At 56.0% G+C, this 21,229-nt stretch overlaps 2 protein-coding genes across 3 annotated transcripts; both read left to right on the top strand.

Annotated features, from left to right (window-relative positions):
• Positions 1 to 5,230: 5,230 nt before the first annotated feature.
• ZNF497 (zinc finger protein 497) lies at positions 5,231 to 8,748 on the top strand. Its single transcript, XM_033224726.1, is given in 2 exon segments — positions 5,231 to 6,633; positions 6,635 to 8,748. Coding segments are annotated over 2 exon segments (1,494 nt in total). The 5' UTR covers positions 5,231 to 6,373; the 3' UTR covers positions 7,869 to 8,748.
• Positions 8,749 to 12,194: 3,446 nt separating this feature from the next.
• A1BG (alpha-1-B glycoprotein) lies at positions 12,195 to 17,207 on the top strand. Of its 2 annotated transcripts, none has more exons than XM_033224719.1 (8): positions 12,195 to 12,213; positions 12,417 to 12,452; positions 12,547 to 12,816; positions 13,194 to 13,466; positions 14,061 to 14,357; positions 15,112 to 15,408; positions 16,434 to 16,721; positions 17,031 to 17,207. In XM_033224719.1, exons 2-8 carry the CDS (start codon positions 12,425 to 12,427, stop codon positions 17,036 to 17,038), a joined length of 1,461 nt encoding a protein of 486 aa, XP_033080610.1. In that variant the 5' UTR covers positions 12,195 to 12,213; positions 12,417 to 12,424; the 3' UTR covers positions 17,039 to 17,207. The 2 variants fall into 2 exon arrangements, with proteins under 2 accessions (XP_033080610.1, XP_033080609.1); XM_033224718.1 differs by lacking the exon at positions 12,195 to 12,213 and adding an exon at positions 12,250 to 12,340.
• Positions 17,208 to 21,229: the final 4,022 nt, after the last annotated feature.

The raw sequence follows: 21,229 nt of genomic DNA, 5'->3' as shown, positions 1-21,229 counted from the left end.
TGTTTCTTGAGATGGAGTCTAGCTCTGTCACCCAGGCTGGAGTGTGGTGGTGCGATCTTGGCTCACTGCAACCTCTGCCTCCCGGGTTCAAGCAATTCTCCTGCCTCAGCCTCCCAAGTATCTGGGATTACAGGTATGTACCACCACACAGGGCTAATTTTTGTATTTTTAGTAGAGACGGGGTTTCACCATGTTGGTCAGGCTGGTCTCAAACTTCTGACCACCCACCTCCGCCTCCCAAATTGCTGGGATTACAGGCCTGAGCCACTCCGCCCGGCCAATAAAAATTTTTTTAAAACTAAAATTGACTCTCAGGCAAATGAGATAAAATGAACATACGTTAAATATTTTAACTTAATGAGAGAAAAAGTAAGACGTCACCAGTTATTTAATGATGGAGGAAAGGACCAAAAGCCAAGGAATACATGGAATGCAGCTCTAGGTGCTGAAAAAGACAAGCAAAGATTCTACGTTAGAGCTTCCAGAGGGAGCTCAGCCCTGTCAACATCTTGTTTCTTTTTTTTTTTTTTTTTTTTTGAGGCGGAGTCTCGCTCTGTCGCCCAGGCTGGAGTGCAGTGGCCGGATCTCAGCTCACTGCAAGCTCCGCCTCCCGGGTTTACGCCATTCTCCTGCCTCAGCCTCCCGAGTAGCTGGGACTACAGGCGCCCGCCACCTCGCCCGGCTAGTTTTTGTATTTTTAGTAGAGATGGGGTTTCACTGTATTAGCCAGGAGGGTCTCGATCTCCTGACCTCGTGATCCGCCCGTCTCGGCCTCCCAAAGTGCTGGGATTACAGGCTTGAGCCACCGCGCCCGGCCAACATCTTGTTTCAGCTCAGTTATATCGATGTCAGACTTCTGGTCCCCAGAACTGCGAGAGAATATATTTCTGCTGTTTTAAGCCACCAAATTTGTGGTAATTTGCTGCATAACCACAGGAAACTAACACACCATCCCTCAGTTCTGCTTTTCTGTATGGACTCCATTCTCAAACAGATTCATCCCTCATGAGGGTAAGAAGGCAGCAGCTGCCCCTGCTGACAGGTGCTCACAGCCTCAGGTTCAAAGCAGATAGAGTCCCTAACAGTTCAGAGAGAAGTCCCATGATGCTAACAGGTCCAAAGTGACCATTGCCAGGGCCAGGGGGATGGACTGCCCCGTGCTGCGGACCTGGGCCATGTAGCCACACCTGCCTAAACCACCTGGGCTGGGGTGAGAGCTCCCTAGTACAAACTGGGAAAAATTGGTACAAAAAAAGCTCGTGGAGGCCGGGTGCAGTGGCTCACGCACGTCTGTAATCCTAGCACTTTGGGAGGCCAAGGTGGGAGGATCACTTGAGCCCAGAAGTTCAAGACCAACCTGGGCCATGTAGCGAGACCCCGTCTCTAGCTATTCATTTATTTTAGCTTACAGCATCCGGTCTATGTTGTTTTCTGAGACGGAGTCTTGCTATGTAACGCAGGCTGGAGTGTACAGTGGCACGATCTCGGCTTACTGCAACTTCTGCCTCCCCGGTTCAAGCGATTCACCTGCCTCAGTCTCCACAGTAGCTGGGATTATAGGCGCACGCCAACAACCTGAATTTTTGTATTTTCAGTAGAGACGGGGTTTCACCATATTGGTCAGGCTGATCTCAAACTTCTGACCTCGTGATCTGCCCGCCTCGGCCTCCCAAAGTGCTGGGATTATAGGCGTGGGCCACCGCGCCCGGCTTATTTATTTTAGCCAACAGCACCCGCTGTTCCCAGGCGGTCTCCCAAGTACTAACCAGGCCCGACCCTGCTTAGCTTCCGAGACACCGACTCTAGGGGATGCCAGCTTAGTGGGTGTTCCACAGCGCGTGGGTGTGAGACGCAGCTCAGTGGCGTGAACTCAGCGAGTTTCCAGGGTGGTAAAGACGGCCTGGGGCCGGAGGAGGACAGCCAGGGAGGAGCTACATCCGCCCGACCTGCGTTCACGATGCGGGCAGCCCCGGGCGCCCGTGTAGCTGTTGGACGTGTGCCGCAGAGGCGCGCCGGGTACAGGAAGGGGCGGAGCGCATCCATGGCAACGCAGGACGCCAGAGTAGCTCGGCATTGGCGCCGCACCACGGGAACCAGAAGGCGAGCGCCCGCAGCCGCGCCACAGTTACGCAGGCGCGGTGGGGAGAACCGCGAGGCTTTGGGCCGCTCCGCCGAATGCAACCGCGCCTCCCAGGAGACCCGGTACCCCCCCTCCTACCATTTCCCGTGCCTCCGTGCGGGCCCCTCTCAGGCAGCGCGTAGTGGACGCAGGGGCGGGCTGAGGACGGTGAGTGACGCCGGCGGACACCCTCCGGCCAAGCACAGATCCGTCCTCGGGCTCCAACCACTCCCGCCGCGCGGGGCAGGGCGGGGCTCGGCCCTGAGCAGTGCCCTCTGGGATCACAGAGATAGGCCTCCGCGCCCTCCAGAGCGGCCCGGAAGTGGCTCTGCACGGGCCAGAGGCGACGGTGGTCGGGGCGGAAACGGCTCCTGTCTGCCGCTCGCTCGGTGAACGCGAACCTTATGGCGTTCAGTTCTGTAGCATCGTTCCTCCTGCTCGTTTATTCTTTGACTCATTCATTCATTACTCTTCCAGCCTTGTGGCTCCGCCTTCATGTCCTGCCGCGCCATCATTTCTTCCCACATTCATTTATTCGTTCATCAACCCCCACCCGCCCCTCGTAGTTCCAGAGCTCACCAGGCTGGGCCTCGCCTCCGAGCCTGCGGAGCTGCCCGCACAGGCCTCGCGCCACCCGGCGGCAGCCTCCTCCCCTTTATCCACCCCGTATTTGTCCACTCTAGGCCTTGGGGGTTGGTGGGGAGACACAAATACCCGTGACGGGTCAGACGAGTGCCCGTTGTTGGGGCACTGGGACTGACGCGGGAGGTGGCTCTGATCGTGTCGTGGTGAAGAGGAGGCGTTCAGGTTCAGAAAGGGCACGCGGCGTGGATGTGAGTACGTCGGGGAGGCTGGAGCAGCGAGGCCGACAGGAAGGACCTTCCGGGGCTCACATGGTATCCCACGACGAGGACGGACTCAGGACGGCAGCTCTATTAGATGGGGCTGGGGGCTGGCGAGTCGCGGTCGCACAGCACAGGCCCTGGATGAAGGGGCAGCGGTGCCTGGCTCCACCTTAAGAAACATGGGCCCTTGGGGGCCCGGATTTCTGGGTCTTCAATACATAAATACGGATTTTTATTGAAATCGGATGTCATTTTAAAATTTAACCTTTGATTTGAGGTAATTATAAATTAACATGCAGTAACACATAATGCATACCCTATGTACCCTTTACCCAGTTCCCCTAAGGGTGGCATCTTGAAAAACTAGAGGTCAGGTTCGGTGGCTCATGCCTGTAATCCCAGCACTTTGGGAGGTCAAGGCGGGTGGATCCCTTGAGCTCAGGAGTTAAAGACCAGCCTGAGCAACATGGTGAAGCCCCATCTCTACTGAAAACACAAAATTTAGATGGGAGTGGAGGCTGGTGCCTGTAATCCCAGCTACTCAGGAGGCTCAGGCAGGAGAATCGCTTGTACCCAGGAGGCAGAGGTCGCAGTGAGCAGAGATCGCGCCACTGCACTCCAGCCTGGGCAACAGAGCGAGACTCTGTCTCAAAAAAAGAAAAGAGAAAGAAAAACTAGAGTACAGTATCACAACCGATATGCAGAACATTTCCATTACCACAGGATCCCCGTGTTGCCCTTTCAGAGCCGCATACCCTTCCCTCCTACCTCTGCCCCCTGTTAACCTCTTTTTGTCAACTAGTAATCTGTTCTCATGTCTACCATTTTGTCATTTCACGAATGTTGCATAGGCTGGGCGAGGTGTCTGGCACCTGTAATACTAGCACTTTGGGAGGCCAAGGTGGGTGGATTGCCTGAGGTCAAGAGTTCGGGACCGGCTGACAGGCTGGGCGCGGTGGCTCACGCTTGTAATCCCAGCACTTTTGGGAGGCGGAGGAGGGCGGATCACGAGGTCAGGAGATCGAGACCATCCTGGCTAACATGGTGAAACCCCGTCTCTACTAAAAACACAAAAAATTAGCAGGGCGTGGTCGCAGGCGAATGTAGTCCCAGCTACTTGGGAGGCTGAGGCAGGAGAATGGTGTGAACCCGGGAGGCAGAGCTTGCAATGAGCCAAGATGGTGCCACTGCCCTCCAGCCTGGGCAACAGAGCAAGACTCCCTCTCAAAAAAAAAAGTTCAGGACCAGCCCGGCCAACGTGGTGAAACCCCGTCTCTACTAAAAAATAAAATAAAATTAGCCAGGCCTGGTGGCAGATGCCTGTAATCCCAGCTACTGGGGAGGCTGAGGCAGGAAAATCGCTGGAATCCTGGGGCAGAGGCTGCAGTGAGCCGAGATTGCGCCACTTCACTCCAGTCTGAGCGAAAGAGGGAAACTCCATCTCAAAAATAAAAAAATAAAAAATTAGCCAGGTATGGTGGCACGCACTTGATGTCCTAGCTTCTTGGGAGGCTGAGGTGGGAAGATGGCTTGAGCCTGGGAGATGAGATCATACCACTGCACTCCAGCCTGGGTGACAGAGCCAGACCCTGTCTCAAAAAAAAAAAAAAAAGAATTGCATAAATGGAGTCATACAGTTTTTAAGCTTTTGAGATTGGTAACTTTTTAAAAAACATAAATACCATAAAATTCATCCTTTTAAAGTGTATGCTTCAGTGGTTTTTAGTATATTCAGTATTGCACAGTCATCACCACTAATTCCAGAATATTTTCATCACTCCCACAGCTGTATCTCCCATTTCTGTCTTCCCTTTAGATCCTGGCAAACACTAATCTACTTTCTGTCTCTTACAGATTTATCTGTTCTGGACATTTCATATAAATGGAATCACATAATACGAAGTATTTTGTGGCTGAATTTTTTCATTTATACTTAGCATAATATTTTCAAGATTCATTCACCTTGTAGTGTGTATCAGTACTTTATTCTCTTTTTATTTTATTGGGACAGAGTTTCACTTTGTCACACAGGCTGGAGTGTAGTGGCATGATCTCGGCTCACTGCAACCTCCACCTCCCAGGTTCAAGCAGTTCTCTGCCTCAGCCTCCCGAGCAGCTGGGATTACAGGCACCTGCCACCACACCTGCCTAATTTTTGTATTTTTTGGTAGAGAGGGGGTTTCACCGTGTTGGCCACGCTGGTCTTGGGGAACTCCTGACCTCGTGATCTGCCTGTGTCGGCCTCCCAGAGTGCTGGGACTACAGCCGTGAGCCACCGTGCTTGGCCTAACTTACATTTTTAAAACACTTCCTGGAGGGGACAAACAGGACCCATCTGCTGGTCTGACTCCGGGTGTCCTGTTCACAATCTCTGCCTTAGGTGTTCTGTGTGTGGGATGAAGGGAGCCAAGGAGACAGGGCAGGGCAGGGACCCTCAAGAAAAGCAGGGAGAGGGGAATGGATGGTACAAGCAGCCATGGCACCTCATTGTGTCCCTCAGGCACCTGGACACACAGGTGGGCAAAGATGCTGACGCTGGGGGCCAGAAGTGCTGATACCCCCATTCTTCCATTTTTACTCAGTCTCAGGTGGTCCCAAGGAGGGGGCCTTCGTGGCCTTGCTGTGCTCACAGGCTCACCTTTGTTTCCAGCTCCAGAGAAAGTACCCTGGGCCATGCAGCTGCCTTTCCCTCCCGGGGAAGGGGCAGGATGGCTGCCCAGACGAGTGGGGCATCAGCCCTGGCCCCTCAGGTCCTCCAGAGTCCACTGGAACTGATGGTGGGTGAGCCCAGCTCCAAGAGCCCTGGCCAGCGCTTCTGGGGGTTCCCCTACGAGGAGGCAGCAGGGCCCTCAGGGGCCCTGGCTCAGCTGTGTGAACTGTGTTGCCAGTGGCTGATGCCCAAGGCCTATTCCAAGGAGCAGATGCTGGAGCTCTTGGTGCTGGAGCTGTTATTGGGCACACTGCTCCCGGAGATCCAGGTCTAGGTGCAGGAGCAGTGGCCAGGCAGTCCTAAGGAGGCCACCGCCCTGGTGGAGCGGCTGCAGCAGGAATCAAGCAAGGGGAGGAGAGTGGTGCCACAGTACGGCCAGTGCAGGTGCGTGGGCAGCTTTGAGTCCTTCCACGATGCTGGCGCCCCCTCCCCTCCTGCTGGGCGGGGCCAGGTGTGGGGATGTGCACGTGGCCCTGTCAGGCAGGCCCAGAGTGCTGGCCCGTCCCCTGAGTGTCTAGCCCGCCTGCTGAACTTCCTGCTTCAGGCTCCAGAGGGCACTGGGCATCCAGGCCCGTGGAGGAGAAGAGTGGGGATGACAGCCCACCCACCGTCATGTCTCCCAAAGGCCCTCTGTCTGGTGTTCTTTGTATTCTCTAAGGCACCTACCTTTTCTCTCCTGTTTTAGGTCACAGGCGCGAGATGGAGTCCCCAGGAGGGTGGAACCTGCAGATGGCCCCAAAGGAAGGCCGGGGCCTCTGCAGTGTGAAGACTGCCACGAGGCGCCCCTCTGAGGGGGCTGTGTCTGGAGGCTGGGGGGCCTGGGAAGACTCCACGGAGGTCCCAGGGGAGGCAGGGGACAGCGAGCGGCAGCAAGCCACACTGGGGGCGGCGGACGAACAGGGGGGCCCCGACAGGGAGCTGGGCCCCGCAGATGGTGGGCGGGACAGGGCTGGGCCCCGGGGAGTATGTAGACTGGACGTTGCGCCCTTCGCCTCTCCCAGAGGAGCCGGGCTGCCGGTGCGGGGAGTGCGGCAAGGCGTTCAGCCAGAGCTCCTACTTGCTGCAGCACCGTCGCGTGCACACAGGCGAGAAACCGTACACGTGTCCCGAGTGCGGCAAGGCCTTCGCCTGGAGCTCCAACCTCAGCCAGCACCAGCGCATCCACAGCGGGGAGAAGCCCTACGCTTGCGGGGAGTGTGGCAAGGCCTTCCGCGCGCACTCGCAGCTCATCCACCACCAGGAGACACACAGCGGCCTGAAGCCCTTCCGCTGCCCGGACTGCGGCAAGTCCTTCGGTCGAAGCACCACGCTGGTGCAGCACCGACGCACGCACACGGGCGAGAAGCCCTACGAGTGCCCAGACTGCGGCAAGGCCTTCAGCTGGAACTCCAATTTCCTGGAGCACCAGCGCGTGCACACGGGCGCGCGGCCACACGCCTGCCCGGACTGCGGCAAGGCCTTCAGCCAGAGCTCCAACCTGGCTGAGCACCTGAAGATCCACGCCGGCGCGCGGCCACACGCTTGTCCCGACTGCGGCAAGGCCTTCGTGCGCGTGGCGGGGCTGCGGCAGCACCGGCGCACGCACAGCAGCGAGAAGCCCTTCCCCTGCGCCGAGTGCGGAAAGGTTTTCCGCGAGAGCTCGCAGCTCCTGCAGCACCAGCGCACGCACACGGACGAGCGGCCCTTCGAGTGCTCGGAGTGCGGCCAGGCTTTCGTCATGGGCTCCTACCTGGCGGAGCACCGGCGCGTGCACACGGGCGAGAAGCCCCACGCGTGCGCCCAGTGCGGAAAGGCCTTCAGCCAGCGCTCGAACCTGCTCAGCCACCAGCGCACGCACTCGGGCGCCAAGCCCTTCGCCTGCGCCGACTGCGGTAGGGCCTTCCGCGGCAGCTCGGGCCTGGCGCACCACCGGCTCACGCACACGGGCGAGCGGCCCTTCGCCTGCGCAGAATGTGGCAAGGCCTTCCGCGGCAGCTCCGAGCTGCGCCAGCACCAGCGTCTGCACTCTGGCGAGAGGCCGTTCGTCTGCGCCCACTGCAGCAAGGCCTTCGTGCGCAAGTCGGAGCTCGTAAGCCACCGGCGTACGCACACGGGCGAGAGGCCCTACGCTTGCGGCGAGTGCGGGAAGCCCTTCAGCCACCGCTCCAACCTCAACGAGCACCAGAAGCGGCACGGGGGCCACACTGCGCCCTGACCCGAGGACGCGCCTGAGCGGGAGGTCGCGGACACGCGGCACTGCGGGGTCCCGGGCGTGAGTGCACTGTCTGCTGGCCCAGCCTTTTTCGGGCCACCAGTGCGGGCGCCCTCCTGCTGGGAGTGCAGGGGTGGCATGGGCGTGGGGAACCCTGGCTGCACAGTCCCTTTGACAATAACCCCACCGGCCACCCAGACCTGGCTGGGACATGTGGGATGGGCTCTTGACCTCAGGGAAGATAGTAAGCTCCACTTTGGCGAGAGGTTCGCCCATGCAGAGGTGGGCAAGAACTGGGGTCTCCGACAGGTGTGGTGGTCCCCTCTGAGAACTGTGTGAAATTGCTCCGGCAGGGAACAAGGGCAGGGTATGAGTCTCCTCTCCTCCTTCCTTCCACCCCAGCGAGAACGGAAGTTGTACGCGGGTTTTCTGTCTCCGGCCAAGGGCTAGGAGGTTTAGAGGCCTGGCTCTGGGGACCCTGAGGGTAGCAGGAGGCCTAGGGCGGGGGAGAGGAGCGGAATTCTGTCCAGTTCTCCGTCCTGCCTCGGTTCTCTACACCGTGGTGGCTGGGATTCGTTTTAAAGGATAACTCTGTCCCGCCTGACACACTGCTGGCTTCTTGTGGACGCAGTATCACATCCACAGGCCTCCAGTTGGCGCCACCCGGTTCTTTTCTACTGGGGAGCAAAGAGTCCCTTGCACGTGGACCTGTGCAGCGATTCGAGTCTGTGATGTGGCCTACCTCGAGCTGGGGGTGCAATGCAGACAGGTGGCTTTACCAGATCCTAGGAGCTGGGAAGGGGGGCTTGGGTCTCTAAAGGCTGAACCATGGTGGTTGCTGGAACTTTGCGTGGGTACAGAAGAGACAGTATTTTCTCTCTCTCTCTCTTTTTTTGAGATGGGGTCTGTCTTGCTGTGTTTGCCAGGTTGGTCTTGAACTCCTGGCCTCAAGCACTCCTCCTGCCTTGGCCTCCCACAGTGCTAGAATTACAGGTGTGAGCCACCACGCCTGGCTTCAGTTCAGTATTCTTATGTGCCACAAACTCTGGGTTGCACCAGATCCAGTAGCCATGTTGAATCTTCTGGGTCCTAGGGTCCAAGTGGCAGCTTGCTTTGTATCCAGGACCTGCCATATGGACTTCTCTTGTTCTGAGCTCCACAAAAAATTGTAGATGGTACGTGGACTGGATAAGCACACTTGAGTGTATACGTTGTGTCCAAAATCCAGAAGCCCACCAACCATTGTTCCCTTTTCCTAGTGGTAGATAGTGCGTATTGCAACAACTGATCTTCTTAGAAGGGGCTGTCCTAACAGGCTGCAGACCACTAGGCACTTTACCAGAAGGTGGACCCTTAGCATGCATTTAACTTAGTTGCCTAAGGTACCCGCCACTTTGTGATCCAAGTACCTGATGTCATCCATATAGTGGATGGGCATGATATTCTGTGGGAAGTCAGAATGATCAAGAGCTACGCAGGGATTATGACAGAATAAGAAAATTGTGTCTGGGCACAGTGGCTTACGCCTGTAATCCCAGCACTTTGGGAGGCCGAGGCAGGTGGACCACCTGAGGTCAGGAGTTCGAGACCAGCCTGGCCCACGTGGTGAAACCCCGTTTCTACTAAAAAAATACAAAAATTAGCTGAGTGTGGTGGTGCATGCCTATAATCCCAGCTACTTTGGAGGCTGAGTTAGGAGAATCGCTTGAATAAGTGAGGCAGAAGTTGCAGTGAGCTGAGATCGCACCACTGCACTCCAGCCTGGGTGACAGAGTGAGACTCCATCTCAAAAGAAAGAAAAGAAGAAAAGAAAAGAAAAGAGAAGAAAAGAAAGGGAGGGGAAGGGAGGGGAAGGGAAGGGTTGCATAACGAGGTTGGAGAGTTAAGAAAAAAAAAGTTGCAGATTTAGTCCTGAGGCAAGCTGTGAAGGTGTACTTTTGTCTTTGCCAAGCAGAAAGAAGATGGTTTTTGGTGGTCCTTGCATATTGATGGAAAAAAAGCATTTGCCAAATCAATAGTTGTTGAAAGAGAATCTCAGGCAGGTGCGGTGGCTCACACCTGTAATCCCAGCACTTTGGGAGGCCGAGGCGGGCGGATCACAAGGTCAGGAGATCGAGACCATCCTGGCTAACAGGGTGAAATGCCGTCTCTACTAAAAATGCAAAAATTTAGCCGGGCGTGGTGTTGCACACCTGTAGTCCCAGCTACTCAGGAGGCCGAGGCAGGAGAATAGCTTGAACCCAGAAGGCAGAGGTTGCAGTGAGCTGAGACTGCACCACTGTACTCCAGCCTGGGCAACAGAAAGAGACTTCATCTCAAAAAAAAAAGAGAATCTTCAACCTTCCAAGTAATCCTGAGCCTTTCTCCCTAGTAGAAGCAATCCTTCCTTCCCTGAGGGTTAAAACATTCGGATCACCTCCTTGTTCCTGCTGCCAATCATGATGAATCCAAGTCTTATCTCTGGCAGGTAGGCCCTGTTATTTGAGCTCTGTTACGTCCATCTTTCATCACCAAAATCAGAGAGGCCGTTTCAATGGCAGCAACTCCGAGGGCCGTACTGCCCTTCAGAGGACTGCCACTGCAGCAAGATTCAGGGATACGGGTGCCCCACTGGCTAATGCATTTCCCAGTGCTTTTGTAACAAAGATATCCTCCTTGGTACTCTGTGTGTGTACGTGATCTGGCACATGCTGAATGTATACGTTAAACCCACTTCAACGTTTCCTGTATCCCTAAGCTTTTGGATTCCTTTCTCCAAAATTCCTACTCTCCCTGTACCAAGGGAGTTCTAGCAATTCAACCTCATTGAATTTGGGCCACCACTGAGTCCAGGTCTTAGTCAAGCTGTCAGACAAACTCAGTATCTTTCAAGCTGCACAAGCTTACATCTTTTTTTTTTTTTTTTTTTTTTTTTTTGAGACGGAGTCTTGCTCTGCCACCCAGGCTGGAGTGCAGTGGCCGGCTCTCAGCTCACTGCAAGCTCCGCCTCCCGGGTTCACGCCATTCTCCTGTCTCAGCCTCCCGAGTAGCTGGGACTACAGGCGCCCGCCTCGTCGCCCGGCTAGTTTTTTGTATTTTTTAGTAGAGACGGGGTTTCACCGTATTAGCCAGGATGGTCTCGATCTCCTGACCTCGTGATCCGCCCGTCTCGGCCTCCCAAAGTGCTGGGATTACAGGCTTGAGCCACCGCGCCCGGCCGCTTACATCTTAAATTGAATCTTTGTAAGTCGTCTCCTGTAGATGGACTTGATCCAGTCTACTGTTGTGTCCCATCCTCCTTGATCAATTACCCTTAGATGCCGTCGCCATCCTTGTTCCCCAGGTTTATGCCAATTACATGAATGAAAACCTCGCAGTTCTTTTGAAGCATAGTAGTATCTCTTGGGAGTGTATTTCACACTTGTCCATTTGCAGCATGCCAGACTAGTTAGAACTCTGGACGGATAAGGGGTGGTTGGAGAGAATGGGGTTCTGTTTACGAGGCAACTGCAAGATTCACACGTGATACTCAGTTTACAGGCCCGGGTCAGTCCCCAGACACATGGCCCCTCAGTTGCAGGGAAAACAATCTTTTTTTTTTTTTTTTTTTTTGAGACGGAGTCTTGCTCTGTCGCCCAGGCTGGAGTGCAGTGGCCGGATCTCAGCTCACTGCAAGCTCCGCCTCCCAGGTTTATGCCATTCTCCTGCCTCAGCCTCCCGAGTAGCTGGGACTACAAGTGCCCACCACCTCGCCCGGCTAATTTTTCGTATTTTTAGTAGAGACGGGGTTTCACTGTGTTAGCCAGGATGGTCTTGATCTCCTGACCTCGTGATCCGCCCGTCTCGGCCTCCCAAAGTGCTGAGATTACAGGCTTGAGCCACCGCGCCCGGCGGAAAACAATCTTTTTTAAGGAAGAACCAGTCCTGAGGCAAGAATAGACAGTGTATCTTCCTCAAAGGGTTGCTGCCGTTTCCCTGGGGTGGGGGTGTGGCAGGAAATGTTCAGATTTCTCAAGAATTCAGAGAGCCTGGCTCTGAGCTGGGGCTAATCCCCAAATACACGTGCGGTTTGGTGTGACAGGGAGGGGCTTACCGGGCTTCAGCCCTGACACTGTCCACTTGACCTCAGCAGCTCCAGGCAGAGTGGGGAGAGTTCAGGGTCCCATTCTAGAACAGGATCTAGCACTGAAATGAGGAGGAGGTGGTTTTAGCATCATTTTATGACTCGTTGTTGATTTAGTTTATTAATTATCCATGATTATTGATCATAATTGTTGCTGAGCATCCTGAGGCCTCAGAAGTTAGCCCTTTGCCCTCACCCCATGGGGGCCCTGCCCTCGCCTTCCGGGAAGGACAAACACGGGAAGAGGTCAGTGTCCGAGCTGCCTCTGCCACCCTCCCCTGGGGCCTCACTGCTTCAGACGCTTACCCGAGATACTGCACCGGAGTGAGCACGACCATCATGTCCATACTGGTGGCCTTCCTCTTGCTCTGGGGTGAGGCCTCCCAGGGTCTGGGTCCCTGGGTCGGGAAGGGGCTGGAACGGGAGCCTCACAGGGGCTGTCTCCGCAGGTCTCCCCATGGGCCCGGTGACAGAAGCAGCCACATGTGAGTGCAGGGCTGAGGTCTGGGAATGGTGGGCCCAGGCTGTGGGTGAGCCCTGTCCCTGTGGCCCTGAGCTGATCCCAGCCACCCCTTGCAGTTTATGAGACCCAGCCCAGCCTGTGGGCAGAGTCCGAATCGCTGCTGAAACCCTCGGCCAATGTGATGCTGACGTGCCAGGCCCGCCTGGTGACCCCAGACTTCCAGCTGTTCAAGAATGGGGTGGCCCAGGAGTCCGTGCACCTTGACTCACCTGCCATCAAGCACCAGTTCCTGCTGACGGGTGACACCCGGGGCCGCTACCGCTGCCGTTCAGGGTTGTTCACAGGATGGAGCAAGCTGAGCAAGCTCCTGGAACTGAGGGGGCCAAGTAAGCCAGGGCATGAATTGGGGGCCAGGAGGCAGTGAGTAGGTGACTGACTGGGGGCCTCCCGTCCTCCAAGTCACCTGATGTCTCTGAGCCTCAATCTTCCCATCTGTTAAATGGGATGATACCTGTGCTAACCCCAGAGTGTTGTGAGGAATAAATGGTTGTGTCCCCAGCAGGCCCGGCATGCCATACAGCTCCCACACACTCCTTTCTCTTGCTGTACGCCTTGTTTCCACCAGTGCCTGGCTGCCTTTTCCCAGCAATGCCCTCCATCCCTGTCTCCCTCACATTTTTTGAGGATGGGGCCCAGGTTCTGCTGGGCTTCCCGTGTCTCCCGTGTTATGCAGAACCACTCTTCAACTCCACCCCACCCACAGAGTCCTTGCCTCCTCCCTGGCTCTCAATGACGCCTGTGTCCTGGATCACACCCGGCCTGAACACAACAGCAGTGTGCCGAGGCGGGCTTCTGGGTGTGACTTTTCTGCTGAGGCGGGAAGGCGACCATGAATTTCTGGAGATGCCTGAGGCCCAGGAGGATGTGGAGGCTGCCTTCCCTGTCCACCGGGCTGGCAACTATAGCTGCAGCTACCGGACCCATGTGGCAGGCGCCCTCTCTGAGCCCAGCGCTACCGTGATCATTGAGGAGCTCGGTGACTGTGGGAATCATCTCTGGGAGATATTGGGGAGGGGGTTACAGGGGGCATGACCACATTGACCTTGACCTCCATGCTGAATGCCCCTGTCCAGGACCAGGTCCAGGATTCTGGCCACACAGTTGCTTGGGTCTGATGGTTGCAAAGGAGTTTGGCCAGGGGATGCCAAAGAATGGAAGGGTGGGCCGGGTCCCGTGGCTTATGCCTATAATACCAGCACTTTGGGAGGCTGAGGCCGGTGGATCATGAGGTCAAGAGATTGAGACCAGCCTGGCCAACATGGTGAAACCCTGTCTCTACTAAAAATAGAAAAATTAGCCAGGTGTGGTGGCAGGTGCCTGTAGTCCCAGCTATTTGGGAGGCTGAGGCAGGAGAATCCATTGAACCCAGGAGGCGGAGGTTGCAGTGAGCCGAGATGGTGCCACTGCACTGCAGCCTGGGTCGCAAGAACGAAACTCCGTTTCAAAAAAAAAAAAAAAGAATGAATGGAAAGGTGTTCCTGGGGCTGCCACCTGGAGGGCAGAGATCTGGGGACTGGGCAGAGGGCAGCTCCAGGTGTGGGGCAGCCCAGTAATGCTGCCTGCATTGCAGCTGCACCACCACCGCCTGCGCTGATGCACCATGGAGAGCCCGCCCAAGTCCTGCGCCCCGGCAACAAGGTGACCCTCACCTGCGTGGCTCCCCTGAGTGGAGTGCACTTCCAGCTGCGGCGCAGGGAGAAAGAGCTGCTGGTACCCAGGAGCAGCACCAGCCCAGACCGCATCTTCTTCCACCTGAACGCGGTGGCCCTGGGGGATGGAGGTCACTACACCTGCCGCTACCACCTGCGTGACAACGAAAACATCTGGTCTGGGGACAGCACGCCAGTCGAGCTGATTTTGAGCGATGGTGAGCCGGGGCCAGCAGGGACAGGGGCTCGACTGGGTCCCTGGGGAGCAGGAGCAGTACCAGGTGTAGAGCTTGGGGAAGTGCAGCGCTCTGGGCCAGGGTCCAATCCCAACTTTACCCGCCCACCGCGCCCCCCCCCCACCATTAAAGGTCCTGAACTGCCAATGGGACGCTGAGCTTGGCAATCTTCAGGCCCCACAAAGAATAACTGTGTGAACAGGTCTGGCCCAGACCACAGGGGGCACCACCTGGCCGGGGTCCTATCCCGGGTGCCAGGTCTGCGTGGGCACTGAGGGCCTGTCCTGAGGCAGCTCCTCTGCTCGCTTGCCCTGGCCTGATGGTGGTTAGCAAACTCTGAGCACCGGACAGCGAACCCCATGCCCAGCGGACCACAGGGGCCCCTCGGTGGCGCGGGCATTGGGGCGGTGCCCAGAAGACGCTCGGGGAGCAAATCCACTACTGAGCGGCATCGTGCACCAGGCATCAAGCCATGCACAAAACATGTCCCCGTCCCCGCTTCCCGTCTGTGTCTATAGACAAATTACTAAGAAACAGTGAAAGGGTGCGTGCGTGTGAGATATCCAAGAAGGACTGGGATGGAAAGGTGGGGCGGGGCCGGAGGAGGCGAGGGAGGAAGCTGGCCAGATCAATGCGGGCAGAAGACTCAGCCAAAGCAAAGAGCGCGAGGCCAGACCACGCGTTAGGGCCGAGCCACCCGCTCGGCGCCCGGGTCAGCCCGCGTGCTGCTCCGCAGAGACGCTACCTGCGCCGGAGTTCACTGCGGAGCCTGCGAGTCGGAACCCGGAGCCCGGCACGCGCGTGCGGCTGCGGTGCCTGTCGCCCCTGGAGGGCGCGCGCTTCGCCCTGGTGCGCGAGGACAGGGGCGGGCTACGCGTGCACCGTTTCCAGAGCCCCGCTGGGACCGAGGCGCTCTTCGAGCTGCACAACATTTCGGTGGCTGACTCTGCCAACTACAGCTGCGTCTACGTGGACCTGAAGCCGCCTTTTGGGGGCTCCGCGCCCAGCGAGCGCTTGGAGCTGCGCGTGGACGGTGAGCTGGCGGGGCACCAGCGAGGGCGGGCGCGGGTTCGGTGCTCCTCGGGGCCTCCTGCCTTTGCCAGCCTTTCCTTGGGCGTCTGACGGCGGCGCTCTGGGCCTTGGTTCAGCCCCCATCAACTACTCTGGCAGGGAGCAGGCGATCGGTGGTCGAGGGTCCTGGGGACGCCTGGAATTTTGGCTTATTTCCCGCGGGTCCAAGCCTGTAGGTCATGTGTAGCATCGTAGTCAGGAGCAGGGAGGCTGGACCCAGGTTTTCTTGGTCAGATCCATGAAGCTCTGTGGCTGCTCTGTTCTTACTGGCCATGTCAGTCGTCATACTGGCCCCCCAGCCCCGGCCCGGGCCAGCAGGCGCACGGCTGATGTCCTTCTCCCCAGCCCCGCCTTCCCCAGCTCTGTTTGTCCCTCTGATTTCCTCATCGACGTCTCCAGGACTCAGAGCCCAGGGGAGCCTGAGAGCACAGGTCTGACCCCCAGACCTTGAGTTCGTGCTGTTTGCTGGGAGCACTGTTTTTTCTTTTTTCTCTTTTCTTTTTTCCTTTCCTTTCTTCTTTCTCTTTCTTTTCTTTTCTTTTCCTCTCTCTCTCTCTCTCCCCCCCCCCCCTCCCGGCACCTTAAATACACTTTTAAATTTAAGTTAAACTTATGGAGGGAAAAAACCTCATCTGTTGACATAAATGGTATGTCCTTTTTTGGTTCCTCCCTGAAGGAGCACCGTTTTCTCCATCATTTCTTTTTCCCTTCACCCGTCCGAGTGACCGAGGCTGGGGACCCCAGAAACCCCAGAGCAGGCCCGAATCGGGGACTTCCACGGTCCCGGGGAGGGGTGCGGGGAACACCAGACACAGAGGTGTCGCGCGGATGTCCAGGGTGTGAAGGCAGCGGGCGCAGCTCGGCGGGGCCGGAGGAGCCGTCTGCGCTCAGGAACAAGACAGAGGGAAGATGAAGCCGGGGCTGAGGCGCAGGTGCGGGCGCGGCCTGGGGTGTGGCGGGGCCCGACTACCCGCCCGCTCCGCCCAGGACCCGCTCCCAGGCCTCAGCTCCGGGCAGCGTGGAGTGGGGCGGTGCTGGCGGGCCGAGACGCCGTCCTGCGCTGCGAGGGCCCCATCCCCGACGTCACCTTCGAGCTGCTGCGCGAGGGCGAGACGAAGGCCGTGGAGACGGTCCGCACCCCCGAGGCTGCTGCGAACCTCGAGCTGACCTCCGTGGGGCCCCAGCACGCTGGCAGCTACAGGTGCCGCTACCGCTCCTGGGGGCCCAACACCTTCGAGTCGGAGCTCAGCGACCCCGTGGAGCTCCTGGTGGCAGGTGACGTTTCCCTGGTTCCCATCCGCCGGCGTTTGCCTGGGCTGTGCCCACCTCCAGGAGGGCCTCTCCCGGCTCCTCCCCTGGGCACTGTGGTTAGCGCTGGGTCTCCCCAGGGCTCGTGGGGGAATCGCGGGCGAGGAAGCGCCCAGCAAAGGCGCTGCAGCTGGAGGCGCAGATGGGGGTCTCGGCTGGCAGCCCATCACGCGCTTCCTTCCCGGGGGCGTCAGGGAGGTCTGCCTTGATTTCCGCAGGAAGGAGGGTATAGGTTTTCCCCTCCTCCACCGACTTCTCTTTTCTCCCGTCGTCTAGAAAGCTGATGCAGCCGCGCGCCCAGAGTGCTGCTGGTGTCCTCAGAAGTGCGGGGGATTCTGGACTGGCTCCCACCCTCCTGTTGCAGCAGAAGGCTGGGCTCCCTGGGGGGCCGGAGGGCGCTCCCTCATTCCTGCCAGGAATTAATAAATGTGAAGAGAGAGTTTGTTTAAAATGTCTTGGACTCCCAGGGCTGAGTGGGCTGGAATCCTGTGTCCTGAAAGTGGATGGGTTCCTTTTCTTTTTTGAGACAGGGTCTCACTCTGTCATCCAGGCTGGAGCGCAGTGGTGCAGTCGGGCTCCCTGCAGCCTCGATCTCCCAGGCTCAAGTGATCCTCCTGCCTCAGCCTCCCAAGTAGCTGGGAGCCTAGGCATGCATCACCACGTCTAGAAATTATGATTTTTTGTAGAGCTATGTTGCCCAAGCTTGTCTTGAATTCCTGGCCCTAAGTGATCCTCCCACCTCAGCCTCCTGAGTAGCTAGGACTATAGGCATGAGTCACCTTGCCTGGCCAACTCACATTTTTCTTTCTATTATTTATTTTTTGTGGAGATGAGTCTCACTATGTTGCCCAGGTGGTCTTGAACTCTTGGGCTCAAGTAATCCCCCTGCCTCAGCCTCCCAAAGTGTTGGGATTACAGGTGGGAGCCACAGCACCCGGCCAACCAACGCTTCTCAGGGCCTCTTTCCTCTGTGATCTTCCAGGACGCTGCCTCTTACTCACTGGGCACCTTGGCCTGGTCCCAGCAGGTATGGGCAGGTTGCTTGAGGCTCCAGACATACCCACCTCTACCTTGACCACATCAACCTTATCACCAAGAGGAGGTTCAGGAAAAGCTGCATTTTGTGGTCTTGTCCTCCCAGTCACAGGGTGGTAGTGCTAGGCTGTTCCCAGCCTCCCACAGCAGAGCTGGACACTGTGGAAATGGCTGGATTCCTCTGTGTTCTTTCTCATTATCCCTGGGCTCTGAGTCCCCTTTGTGCCATCTGACATTTGATGCCTTCCCAACCACTAAGTTTCTGCCTGGAGCTGGGCCTCAAGGTCCTGGCACACAGAAGATATGTATCAGTATTATCAACTAATAGTTGGTAAATTGTGTTTTTCCACACATTTGCCAGTGGTCTGGTTTACTGCCTTAGTAATATCTAGTTCCTAATATGCCTGTGCATTTTAATGTCTGCACAGTCTGTGATGATGTCACTTCTCTCATGCCTGATGTGTCCTCTCTCTCGCTAGTGGTTTATCAATTTTTAAAACCTTTTCTTCTTTGTTTTTGAGACAGAGTTTTGCTCTTGTTGCCCAGGCTGGAGTGCAATGGCACGATCTTGGCTCACTGCAACCTCCACCTCCTGGGTTCAAGTGATTCTCGTGCCTCAGCCTCCTGAGTAGCTGGGCTTACAGGCACCCACGACCACACCCAGCTAATTTTTGTGTTTTTAGTAGAGATGGGGTTTCACCTTGCTGGTTGGCCAGGCTGGTCTCCAACTCCTGAGCTCAGGTGATCCACCTGCCTCAGCCTCCCAACGTGCTGGGATACAGGTGTGAGCCACCACGCCCAGCCCCAGCTTAGTTTTAAAAAAGTTTATTTTGGCCGGGCGCGGTGGCTCAAGCCTGTAATCCCAGCACTTTGGGAGGCCGAGATGGAGGGATCACGAGGTCAGGAGATCGAGACCATCCTGGCGAACACGGTGAAACCCCGTCTCTACTAAAAAATGCAAAAAACTAGCCGGGCAAGGTGGCAGGCGCCTGTAGTCCCAGCTACTCGGGAGGCTGAGGCAGGAGAATGGCGTGAACCCGGGAGGCGGAGCTTGCAGTGAGCCGAGATTGCGCCACTGTACTCCAGCCTGGGTGACAGAGCGAGACTCCGTCTCAAAAAAAAAAAAGTTTATTTTAGCTGTTCTAATAGATCTGTAGACATATCTAATAGTGGTTTTCCTTTCATTTCCTTAGTGGCTGATGATGATAAGCATTTTTTCCCCATGTGTTTAGTTGCCATCTATATAGCGTCTTTGATGAGATGTCTGTTTATGTATTTTGCGCACTTTACAAAATTGGGTTGTTTTCTTTTTTCTTTTCTTTTTTTTTGAGATGGAGTCATGCTGTGTCACCCAGGCTGGGGTGCAGTGGCATGATCTCAGCTCACTGCAACTTCCACCGCCCAGGTCAAGCGATTCAACCCCTCAGCCTCCGAAGTAGCTGGGATTACAGGCACGTGCCACCACACCGGCTGATTTTTGTATTTTTAGTGGAGAGGGGGTTTCACCATGTTGACCAGACTGGTCATCAACTCCTGACCTCAGGTGATGCACCTCCCTCGGCCTCCCAAAGTGTTGGGATTACAGGAATGAGCTATCGTGCCCGGCCTGTTTGTTTTCTTACTATTGAGTTTTGTTTGCTTTTGGGTTCCCCCCACCCCGCCCCCGACTCTCGCTCTGTTGCCCAGGCTGGAGTGCAGTGGCATGATCTTGGCTCACTGCAACCTCTGCCTGACAGGTTCAAGCAATTCTCCTGCCTCAGCCTCTGGAGTAGCTGGTACTACAGGCACCTACCAGCATGCCTGGCTAATTTTTTAAAATTTTTAGTAGAGATGGGTTTTCATCATGCTGGCCAGGCTGGTCTCGAACTCCTGACCTTGTGATCCACCTACCTCAGCCTCCCAAAGTACTAGCATGAGCCACGGTGCCCGCTCATTTTTTGTATCTTTAGTAGAGACAGGATTTCGCCATGCTGGTCTCAAACTCCTGAGCTCAAGTGATCTGTCCACCTCAGCCTCCCAAAGTGCTAGGATTACAGGTGTAAGCCGCCGCACCCGGCCTCCAGCCATATTTTTTTTTTCTTTTTCTTTTTTTTTTTCTTGATTCGGAGTCTCGCTCTGTCGCCCAGGCTGGAGTGCAGTGGTGTGATCTTGGCTCACTGCAAGCTCTGCCTCCCGCGTTCATGCCATTCTCCCACCTCAGCACCCCCAAGTAGCTGGGATTACAGGCGCCTGCCACCATGCCCAGCTAATTTTTTTTTTTGTATTTTTAGTAGAGATGGGGTTTCACTGGGTTAGCCAGGATGCTCTCCATCTCCTGCCCTTGTGATCCGCCCACCTCAGCCTCCCAAAGTGCTAGGATTGCAGGTGTGAGCCATCACGCCCAGCCACCTCCATCTATATTTTAAAGATAAAACATTTGTGCAATCTCTATCATTTAATTCCCAAAGTTCCCGCTTTCCCTATGGCAACATTTCCCTTCTACCAAGAATTTCCTTTGGCATTTCTTTTCAGGCAGGCCTGCTGGCAAGAAATATATGTCTTAGGTTTGCTTCATTTGAGGATGTTTGTATTTTGCCTTTGTTCTTTAAGTGTGTTTGCACTGGATATAGAATTCTGGGTTGAGTGGTTTGTTTTTGAAACAGAGTTTTGCTCTTATTGCCCAGACTGGAGTGCAATGGTGCGATCTCTGCTCACTGAAACCTCTGCCTCCTAGGTTCAAGTGATTCTCCTGCCTCAGCCTCCTGAGTAGCTGGGATTACAGGCATGTGCCATCACGCCTAGCTAATGTTTTGTATTTTTAGTAGACATGGGGTTTCACCATGTTGGCCAGGCTGGTCACAGACTCCTGAACTCAGGTGATCCACCTGCCTCGGCCTCCCAAAGTGCTGGGATTACAGGTGTGAGCCACCATGCCCAGCATTTTTTTTTTTTTTTTGAGACGGAGTCTTGTTCTGTTGCTGAGGCTAGAGTGCAGTCACGCGATCTTGGCTCACTGCAACATCGCCTCCTTAGTAGCTGGGATTACAGGTACACACAGCCAAACCCGCTAATTTTTTGTATTTTTAGTAGAGATGGGGTGTCACCACGCTGGTCAGGCTGGTCTTGAACTCCTGACCTCGTGATCCACCTGCCTTGGCCTCCCAAAGTGCTGGGATTACAGGCGTGAGCCACCGTGCCCAGCCAGTTTTTATATTTTTAGTAGAGAAGGGGTTACACACCGTGTTAGCCAGGATGATCTCAATCTCCTGACCTCGTGATCTGCCTGTCTTGGCCTTCCAAAGTGGTGGGATTACACGTGTGATCCACGGCGCCCGGCCTAGGCTGGCTAATTTTCATATTTTTTGTAGAGACAGTTTCACTATGTTGCCCAGTCTTGCCTCACACTCCTGAATGTAAGTGATCTGCCCATCTCACCCTCCCAAAGTGCTGGGATTACAGGT

Source organism: Trachypithecus francoisi, unplaced genomic scaffold (assembly GCF_009764315.1).
Source record: "Trachypithecus francoisi isolate TF-2019V2 unplaced genomic scaffold, Tfra_2.0 Lachesis_group12, whole genome shotgun sequence".
Classification (NCBI taxonomy): domain Eukaryota; kingdom Metazoa; phylum Chordata; class Mammalia; order Primates; family Cercopithecidae; genus Trachypithecus; species Trachypithecus francoisi.
Note: the sequence above shows the minus strand (reverse complement) of the source record. Positions and strands in the feature narration are given on the sequence as shown.